Source organism: Notolepis coatsorum, assembly GCF_963971535.1.
Source record: "Notolepis coatsorum genome assembly, chromosome: 6".
NCBI classification, from domain to species: domain Eukaryota; kingdom Metazoa; phylum Chordata; class Actinopteri; order Aulopiformes; family Paralepididae; genus Notolepis; species Notolepis coatsorum.
Genome location: NC_140170.1, coordinates 95902973 through 95913995, shown reverse-complemented (window position 1 = coordinate 95913995; position 11023 = coordinate 95902973). Strand labels below are relative to the sequence as shown.

General features: G+C 42.9%; 1 protein-coding gene across 1 annotated transcript; it reads right to left on the bottom strand.

Moving 5' to 3' along the window:
- Nucleotides 1-1751: 1751 nt before the first annotated feature.
- On the bottom strand, nucleotides 1752-10057 carry emp3a (epithelial membrane protein 3a (MAM blood group)). Its single transcript, XM_084316212.1, has 5 exons — nucleotides 9937-10057; nucleotides 6272-6397; nucleotides 5500-5602; nucleotides 4305-4445; nucleotides 1752-3265 (listed from the first exon to the last, which is right to left on the bottom strand). The coding sequence occupies exons 2-5, from the start codon at nucleotides 6347-6349 to the stop codon at nucleotides 3090-3092; spliced, it is 498 nt and encodes a 165-aa protein (XP_084172338.1). The 5' UTR covers nucleotides 6350-6397; nucleotides 9937-10057; the 3' UTR covers nucleotides 1752-3089.
- Nucleotides 10058-11023: the final 966 nt, after the last annotated feature.

Genomic DNA, 11023 nt, shown 5'->3' with positions numbered 1-11023 from the left:
TTGTTATAATTATTTTTAATTATAATGTGCATTGGCATCTTAATATCACGCCCTGGGAAAAAACATCATCTCTGGAATGACAGGTGTTTCTCCTGTTGGCTCAAAGTAATTAAACTGGTCAGTTTGTGTCTTTTCTTGTCTCTCTATGGAAATGAAAGAATAGTGAATTGTGAGTAGATATGATGAGAATTGCAATCAATGTTGCTTGTTGCCATAGATCTTGGCTAGCCTGACTTTAGTCAAATGTGAACAGTGAACAATTTTACATTGGATCACCCCGTGCCTGGCACAAATTGAAGAGTAGTGGACCCGGCGTAAAATATCCTCCCACAGGTCTTCTGTAATGTCCTCACCCAGGTCCTCCTCCCATCTCCTCCTGATATTTTGTAATGAGGTAGGGCACAGTGAGGAAATCAAACCATACAAAACAGATAGAATACCCTTTGTGATAGGTGTAGGCTTCAATAAAATGTCATTCGGAGTGGTTCCTGGAAGATTTGGGAACTGGATTATTATAATTTTTTTTATCTTTAGTTTATCATTTTTATTGTGTTTTTATATGGTTGATTGTTCGAGATCAAATAAACTCAACTCAACTCATATTACATAAAAAACTGCAGACTTGCAAGTATCTAAAGAAATGTGACCTCGAAAGAGAAAACTTCTCGGACAGTTGTTCAAATGATGCAAAAATATTTTCTATATATAAATCCCTGAACGTTCTAATACCAAGAGGAGACCAGGAGAGAAAACATCTATCCATCACAGGAGGGGGGATGGACGGCGACAGGGTTAGCTGTAATTGGAGCTAATAAAGAAAAATATTGTAAACCAAAATGTCTTCTAAACTGGTTCCAGATCCAAGTGTTGATTTAACAATAATATCTTTAGAGTAGGGAGAAGCAGAAAAATGTAAAGGTGCAGTACGTAGTCAGTGAGGCAGGGCTGGAAGAGGACGATTCCAAATTCAACCGCACAGGAGATGAAGGTGAGTTTTCAAACCATGCCCAATGTTGTAATACTCTAAAGTTGGCTGCCCAATAATACAATAAAAAATTGGGCAGAGCCAACCTTCCCAGATGTTTTGGTCTTTGTAGGAGGGCTCTACCGAGCCTATAGGGAGTGACTCTCCTGTTCCAGATGAACGGTGACACCAAACTGGAAATCGTTTGAAAAAATGCTTGTGTAAGAAAGATGGGTAAACACTGAAAGAGGTATACGAATTTTGGCAGGGAGTCTTTAGTCTTTATGCAGTTTGCTTAACAAAGGGGAGAAATTACATTTAAACAAATTCTTGAATTTGTCTGTGAAACGAATTCCAAGATATGTGAAGCCAAGTGGGGACATTTTAAAGGATGAACACAATTGTTATTTTTAAGTAGAATATGAACAGACTTCATTAAAGTTAAAGGGATCTTTTTTTAATTTAAATTGGTTATTTTTCACACTTGTCGCATTGAAGGGAAAAAGTGTCTATATTTGTCCTGCATTTTCTTTTTTTTTACGTTAGCATGGGGCACCACTAAGGCAGCTAGTTGTTTCCCACGGTATCAATGAGCAATAACATTGCTGACATTCCACCTTAGACCCTTTCTCCCCATAGTGTGACTAGTGTCAGGTGGAGACCAATAAACTCAAATTCAAAATGTCCAAGTATCCCTATAACAATGAGCGTCAATAATTGTCTCAAAACTCAAATCATACACCCTTCTGAACATCACTGTGTTATGTTAGAAACTTAGAATGCCCAATAATATGCAGCAGTTTATTACAGATTACCTGCTTTATAAAGCAAATGGGCTTTTCACCAGGAAAGCCTATTCAACAGATTAATGCCACGGATCAATTTCTTGAGGCATTTGTTGAAACTATTATCACATATTTAAAAAGGAAAAAGACAAAGTAGATACACTGTATTAAGTCACTGTATTTTATATACTGTGTGTTGCATGAATAAAAAAAAGAAAATATAGATATTATGTACATAAAAAAGAACAATAGACATCCTTCACAGATACTCAATATAAACAAAGAAAACAGGGACCATGTTTATCATACTTCTGTGTACCTGTGAGCCAATCTGGTCTCAGATCAACACTCCAACTTTTAGATACTTGATAGATAGCAGGCCCTGAGCTTCATTTTACAAGAGGTATTTTGTCCTCAATTGAGTACCTCAGATGCAGAACCATATAAGTCTGTTTTAGGTTTTTAGAGGTACAATGAATTCAAACTTTATTATCTAAAGATAGTAAGTTAGAGTGTTGTGTTCAGTCATAATTAAAGACAGTAGAGATTGAGTACTTGCTGGTTATATATCACATTCACACTCCCAAGTGATTGGATTGACTTTACAGCTGCAAATACATAGGCTGTCCAAAAGGAAGTCCTATATGGTTCTTCAGTGCAAGGGTTCAATTGTCTCTCGTCCATCGTATTAAAGGAACACGCCAACTTTTTGGGGAATTTGCTTATTTGCCATCTACCCTGGAGTTAGACAAGCAGATACCCTTTTCTTCTCTGTGCATGCATTAGGCTTAGGGAACAGCCGCACCGTTAGCCTAGTTTAGCGTCATTCACTGGAAGTAGGTGTGCCAGTGTAGCTTAGTTCCCAACAGTCCCGAAATACACTCTAAATACAACTCCAAAACTTTTTCAAAAAAGAACAGGGCTTTTGAGGTGATGAAATCACTGCGCCCAGGCAGCAGTGGTTCGGCAATTTTTTTTTCAGAGTATTATACTGTATCTGCTTAGAAAACGAAAATGTCTAATATTTTCTTTTTTATTTGTCCACGTGGTAAATACACAGATTACAACATGTTTACAGGAACGTTTTGGAGTGTATTTCGTGAATGTTGGGAACTAGGCTACACTGGCACACCTACTTTCAGTGAATGACGCTAAGCTAGGCTAACGGTGCGGCTGTTCCCTAAGCCTAATGCATGCACAGAGAAGAAAAGGGTATGTATCTGCTTGTCTAACTCCAGGGTTGATCGCAAATAAGCTAATTTCCCCCAAAGTTGGCATGTTCCTTTAACAGTAGAGAGCATGCCGTCACATCCTGCTTCCACCCTTTCTCTTGTGTTGGCTCACTGCTTCTTGCGCAGGTGGACGTATAGGAGCCCGCTGACGAGGAGAAGCGGGATACACGCCCAGGCCAGGATGAAGCAGTAGCCGAAGCGGCCCACGCTCAGATCTGTGTATTTTCCCAGGATCTCCTTCCGGTGGAACGTGAAAATGAGGCAGGCGGAGAACACAGCGAAACCTGAAGAGTCACAGGAGGAAAAGGTCATCTAGGGGTCAGACCTCATCCAGTCTCAACACAAGTCTAAGGTCATACAGCTGTTGGTCATACAACACATACATATGTTAAATGAATGGAAGCGGACAGTGCTGGTTAGCTATAGGCATTGTCGAACTAACACCTCTCCGGAAGGCTAACCGGCACTGTCCGCTTCCATTCATTGTGCTAAGCTAGGCTAACGTGCAGCCAGATAGCTTTCTACTGAACGCACAGAGAGGAAACTGGTATCTATCTTCTTGTCTCTCTCTGGAGAAGACGATAAGCTAATTTCCCCAAATGTTGGCGTGTTCCTTTAAGACAGTCACGATGTAACCTATAGGCCTATGCTAAATTTGCTGACATTGGACATTATAATCGATGTGGAATCATTTGACCAGATATTATTCACGGAGGTGGACAACAGAGTCTTTGATTAAGGATAGAGTTTACTGACAGAATGACATGTTGCAACATGGAGAGACCTAGGTTACTAGAACATTCTAAATCAAGTTAATGAACAAAAGTCTCCAGTTTTATGCTGTGGACGCCCTTCTTCACTTTGAGTTCTGACACCAAGGTTGGCAAAGTCTGCGTTAAAGGAAGAACCATTAATGTGGTCAAACGGCGAAAAGAGCCCTGCTTGGTAGTGCACTTTGTTTGCTTTTTTAGTTTTGGTCTAATCTGTGCATGGGTTGGAGTTGAGTGGGGGAGAGGAGGGGAGGGGTATAACTATATAGCTACAGTATATACAATATATATAACTTATACTGTGAATTTCCCCAGACCTAATATGGTGTGTATATATATATACACAATATTATAACTATTTGGTAACTTGTGAATTTCTGCAGACCTCTCTTGGCAGAGCCTGAAGTGTGGCCAGCAATAGCAACCCCTCCCTTATCCCCACTCATCTCCGACCCACACAAAAAATGGAAACAAAGTGCAATACGGGGGTGCATAGAGGTTGCTGTTTGACAGCATTACATAGTCTACCTTTAAGGAGTGGACCTTTAAATACCTGCAAAGATTTGGCAGAGGCCTGTGAAGTAGAAGAGCCCCCCGGTGGTCATGGTGAACAGCTGACCCAGAAAGGCCAGGAAGGAGATGGAGGAGAAGACCACAGCGAGGACCATTAGGGCTTGGACAGACTGCAGCCAGTCTGGGACCATAGAGAGAGAGAGACCTGTCTTACCAAATCATCCACAGACAAACTACAAATGGTCCAAAATGCTGCAGCCAGGCTACTCACAAGGTCAAAAAAATCATGTCACATCACTCCCATTCTGGTATCCCTGCACTGGCTCCCAGTACACTATAGAATTCACTTCAAAGTCCTCACTTTCACTTTCAGAGCACTTCACGGTCAGGCCCCTATCTACATCACTGAACTCATCCATCCCTACACCAACACCCGCTCACTCAGATCTGCCGATCAGCACCTCCTGGTGGTCCCCAGGTCCAGGCTGAAAACAAGGGGTGATCGAGCCTTCGAGGTGACAGCACCAAGGCTCTGGAACGCTCTCCCCCTGGACCTGCGAACTGCCCCCTCTGAAAACTCTTTTAAAAAACAACTAAAAACACATTTGTTCAGACAGGCCTTTGGGCATACATAGGCACTTCATCTTGTCCTCACTGTTCTATAGTTTTGTTTTAATTAGTGACTCATGATTTTATCCAAATTCTTTTATTATACTTTTTCTATCTGGTTTCACTGTGCTGTTTGTTGTTGTTGTCATTTATTTCTGATTTTGTTTTATTGTGTTTTTATATTAAGCTGTAGTGTAAAGCACCCTGTGCATTCGTGCTGTGAAGGGTGCTATATAAATAAAGGTCATTCATTCATTCATTCATGATTTAAGACACTGATAGATAACTAAAATAAACCTCTTTTCACACACAAACACAAATATATATGGGGGTAATCCGGAGGTTCCGGGTTTGATTCCCGGTCCTCCCGGGCAGTGTGCCGAAGTGTCCTTGAGCAAGACACACCCTAATTGCTCCCAATGAGCAGCTTGCATGATTGCCACACGCCCACACCGCTTTCGGTGTGTGAAATGTGAGGAACAAAAATTGTAAAGCGATTTGGACAAAAGCACTATATAAATGCACCGTTTACCATTTATATACACACACACGCACACATACATAAGCTACCCATAACAACAAGATAAAAAAACACACATACCAAAAGAGAGAGAACACCTACTTACCATTTTCATTAGCAGCAGCACACAACCAGCTATTTGTTGTATTATCATGAAAGCAGTTATACCACAGGTCAGTGATTTCAGTATCTGACCACACCCACCAGGACTAGAGAGAGAGAGAGAGAGAGAGAGAGAGAGAGAGAGAGAGAGAGAGAGAGAGAGAGAGAGAGAGAGAGAGAGAGAGAGAGAGAGAGAGTGAGTCAGTTAGAAAGGAATAATGTAAATCAAGCACTTTTGTAATCACCAGCGTTGGCCTTGTGCCACAACCACAAAGCTGCAGGTATAGTTTCAACTGCACCTCATGAGAGGAGCCATTTATAAGATTAGGTTTCAAATTTCAAATTCCAGTATGCTGTCCTGCAAAACAACAACAGCAGCATGTTGATGTGTGGCATTTTTGTGGTTGATCTTGCTAGTCTTTGATAGTCATTTAAAGTAACACACCAACATTATGGCAAATGTGTTAACCATCTTCTCCAGAGTCAAATAAGAAGATGAATATCAATTTCCTCTGTGCGTTCAGTAGAAAGCTATCCTGCAAGTTAGCCTACCTAATTTGTGCTAAGCTAGGCTAGCTTGCAGCCGGATAGCTTTCTACTGAACGCACAGAGAGGAAATTGGTATCTATATGTTCTTGTCTGACTCTGGAGAGACATTAAGTGGATTTCCTATAATGTTGGCGTGTTCCTTTAACATCAACCCTTACCTAGTAGAGAGAATATTTAAGTCAAGGTACCTGGCCCAGACTATCTGACTGATGAGTGTGTTATCTCACCTTCTCCATAGTGGCGATGAAGAGCATGGCCAGGGTGACCAGATGCAACACAGTCACCAGCATTAGCAGGAGAACCATGTCTGCTGGGAGATCCCTTTTGAGGTAGAGGCCAGGGGGGGTGGGTTCCTGCATAAAGACATATCCTTTTCATATTGCTGTGTCAACCTACACCATTACATACACACCTAACTCCAATGATGACGCTATCATCCCCTGGAGCGTTTCATTCCCTTATAGCGATCATGCAGTCGGACGGGCACATTACAGCGTCTGAGCTCTGTTCATTTGGGGCTCAGCAGTCGTAGATTCCTGAGCCAGTGGACTGGAACACCTCGCCCCTCTCTGCGTGCAACCATGTCCCCTTTCATCACCCTGCTCAGCATCTTCACTGATGATCACAGCCCCTCTATCACCCCTGTCTACACAGAGCCTGACCAGCCTCTGAGGAACATTCTAGAACTTCAGCACCCTGTATGTAAACAAAGCATGTGGTCTTGAAACCGTATCTACTGATTGCGTGTACCGCCTGGGCTACACAGAGCGTGGAAGGCGTGTGTTCTGTCTGTGAGCCAGTAAGAGTGCACGTACGATCCACAAGGAAAGGACCCCAAGCGTTGTACTGAGGTTTAATTGAAAATAAAATGTTCTTTATCTCATTGATCTCTAAGAGAAGCAGCGAATAATTTGGGATGGCTTCTTTTTTTTGTATCCACTTTTTCTCCTATTTTTCAATTTTTCTCCCATCCCAATTACCCGCTGTGCCAATTCTCCCCTCCCCTGTCTTAAACGTTGCTCGCATAAGCCCCCCACTGGCCGGTTGTAGGGAGGATAGAAGCCTTGCATCACGTGTCCCCTCCGATACACAAGGAGGCAGCCTGTCACATCTTTTCACCTGCCAGCACGGACTCTCATTGGCGAGGTGTAACGTGTGGCTCACACTACCCCCGCTATTTCCTGTCTCTGCTGTGCAGGCGTCCCCAACCGACCTGTAGGAGTCACTGTCCACAACGTCCAGATTACCACCCATCGACTTCCACCCGCTATTGCTAACTCTGCCAATTGAGTTAGTATGATGACTGGCCCAAGCCGGAGGCAACGCCGACAGCCGGAATTGAACCCGGTGTCTCTTGCGTTGGTGACGAGCGCAGTGTCCGCTGCGCCACCCAGCCGCAATTTGGGATGGCTTTTGAAATTATTATGTGAAGGCACAGGTATGTCACGATATAACACTGGCTGTTGCCTGAAACTTGGCTGTTGATCGTATTTATTTATTATTATAATTGTTTTAATCTTTCCAGCAACTTTCTTTAACCACCCAGACCTTGGCACACCATATCTAGCGGACAAAATTGGGGGGGTCGCCATGATGACTCAAATATCAGCATTTCTGAATAGATATGAATGGATTGAATTCATTGTACTCGTCTAATGTTAAACCTCTTAAAGGGGCTATGTACTGCTATTCCTAGCACTATTTGGGCAACTTTACACAATTCCTGTTAGTCTATTGAAGACATTTGTAAGGTTTTTTTCAAAAAAATGCATTGTTTTATATTTTCTAATCAAGTACTCAAAACCATCATTTTTCAGCCTCAAGAAATCAGGCTGTTATGGCCTGGCTTTGCCCATAAGCACTTTGAGTGACAGTCAGTCCACAGTCTGCACTGGTAGAGGGAGGGAGGGAGGGGGGGGAAGAGAGAGAGAGAGAGAGAGAGAGAGAGAGAGAGAGAGAGAGAGAGAGAGAAAAAAAAGACAGGCAAGGCCCCCTCTCTCCCTCCCTCCCTCTTTCTTCCTTTCTCTCCCTCTCGGTGATGAGTCCGCGCGCGGCAGAGAGAGAGAGAGGGAGGGGGTGGGAGAGAGAGAGAGAGAGAAAAAAAAGACAGGCAAGGCCCCCTCTCTCCCTCCCTCCCTCTCTCTTCCTTTCTCTCCCTCTCGGCTCTCGGTGATGAGACCTGGCAGCTTGTGTTTTTTTTTTCTTTCTTTCTTTCAATCTCCCGTTTGCGGGTGTCTGGCGCGCGGCCGGCAGGTACCCCCCCCCCCCCCAAGTGCCCCCTCTCTCTCCATCTCTCTCTCCCTCTCTCTCCATCTCTCTCCGCCTCGCAGCTGAGGAAGTGGCTTCCTCCACTCGCTGTCTAGTCTAGGTAGAATGGGGGCCGGCATTAGCTCCAACCACAGAGGCAATCGCATCACTGTGCGCTACCCAGAGCCCGAATGACGTGACTCAGGCCTTCAAATCAAAATGGCCTGATTTACTGGAGGAGGAAAGGGGCTGAGCTGAAACAGAGCAATCCGCCAATATGGTATTTAGACACTAAAACACATTGATACGAACTCCTATTACTATAATACAATGCTAGAGACTGAAAAATGACATTTATAGTACATAGCCCCTTTAACCTGCATGGAACCGCATACGGGCCGCCACACATGTTGCGAGCACTCGCGAGCACTTGTGGCACTTTGCGAGCGTCTACTGGCTCGGGGCTGCATTTTTTTCAGATCATGTAATACACTGTTCGAAAGTTGAATTTGCCGCCTTTCGAACGCCACCTCACTCGACCAATTGCGTGCCTTGGTTCTCGAGTTACATGACAATATGTCAGGCGAGTGTCTTTTTACAGGCCGTGCGTCAAATGACCACGTCTGACTGTATATGCTCTAGAACTGTAGCCAACGAGCGTCCGCTTCCAACGATGCCCCACGTGGGTGGGTGCGAGTGGGGGAAGTAGGTGAAAGTTGATGAGGGAAAATTAGTTGTGACTGAAGCTTCAGAACGCATGGAGGTAAATAGCCATTTTGGATTTTCATGCTTTTATTTTTTGGTACACCGTTTACTAAAACCTTTCTCAAGCACTCATTTTTGAATGGATTATTGTGAAATCTGGTCTTGTACTACATAAGACGTCAGGCTATGGAACTGCAGTGTTTTCCAGCTCATACCTCTATGCTGGAACTTAAGAACAGGAATCTGGCAACCACTAAAGAGAAATGTGAGTACAAATTCAAGTTCAAGTTCAAGTTCAAACCTCTGTTACTGTTATTTTATTAGCACTAAAGGTGATTTTTCCTTTTTTGCTTTAGTAACTTCAGAATGTTACCTTTCAAAATAGACCTGTTAAGAGTTCATCAAACAAAGCCTTTCTGACTAGGCCTCATTAAAGTCCCACAATGAAAAAAGAATAGTGACCCAGGATAGAAGAGACCGTGAATGGTTGCAATGCTGTCTCTCAAGTTAGTGCCACTCATAATAAGAAATATTTGACATGAGGATTGACTTCTCTTAGACTGATTAGGACTCCTCCTCGGGGAGGCGTGCACTCGATTACATTCCACGCATGGCTGACATGATGGGTTCAGGTACCTGGCACCGACAGTGACCATGTTTAAGAATAGCACACATTTAATAGAATGAACCAGTATGAATTCTAAAGCATTAGAACAAAAGTCTACACGCAAGTAGACTTTAGTTAACATTTAAGTTGAAATAATATTTTTTTTGCAAGATCATCATTCGTACTCTATTTGAAAATAACACATCAGTGCGAATGGATTCATCAGATTTATGTTTAACTTTTTTATATTCATAGCTCATGAAGAACAAACAACCGTAAAACAATCTAAATACAACACAACTAAAACATTTGGGAGAATTGGAGGTGTCTTACCTTCTGTTCTGAGAGCTTTCGTTCTCTGGATTAGAGTTCTCCACTGCTGAAGCCTTGGGTTTATCACATGCAGCTGCCTCTGTCCTCCCCTTCAGCTCTCCTATTTTCACCAACATTCAGAGGGAGAAGAGGAGAGGAATGTGTTGGGATAGAAGGGATCGTATCAACGCCCATTTCCTCTGTTCCCTCTACCCTCCCCCCAAAATCTGTGGTCTGGACCAACTAAAAACCCCAAATAACTATTCACTGGACCCGCCCACACACAGAGAATATTAGCTCACATTTATATATATATAAATTATTTGTATCAGGGACCCCCATCTAAGAAGAGTTTTGTTGTTAAGATATAATTAAGTGGGAAAAGTGAGACAGATTAAAATAGTCACTCTTATTATACAGTATATTAATATTCTCTCATTGGATTAACTTCTAGTGAATGAAATAGTGAAATTAAACTATTCCCCCAGGTTTTTTTGGGACCTGCTGAAACCTCCTGAACCGCTGGTGTAGTTCATGGTTTGAAAACCATGGGGGGGGGGGGGGGGTCATGCTTTTTAAGTACATTTTCTTTAAGTAATGCTTTTTAAGTGCATTGAAAATTGGCTGTGGGCCATCCAACATTTGTATGTTAAAAGGTGAACTCGTGAGGGAATCCAGTGCTACCAGTGCGCCCATGTTGTTAATCTACAAACAATTTCACAACCACCGGTCGACCACCAGTGTTGTCAAACTAAGCCGACCGAATGGGAGGAAATTACACTTGATTAGTGTCCCGCTTTAGATTCCAAATAAGGGGGGAATCTCAGACCACCCAAGACACACCGAGGCTAAATAAATAGTGTTGGGTATGAATTCTAACTTTTAGGAAATTGAAGGGGGGGGGGGGGGGGGGGGGGGGGTGAGACTATCTGAAAATGTATTTTCATATTTCATACGCTACATTTAGACCTAATTTAGAAGTCTGCCAGAAGTGACATATGGTTAACAAGGAATAGTTTGAATGGCCGTTTTCTGTACCATCCATAAAACAGCAATATGTTTTGCACACTTCATAGTTTTCATTGGGGGGGGGGGGGGGGTCCACAAT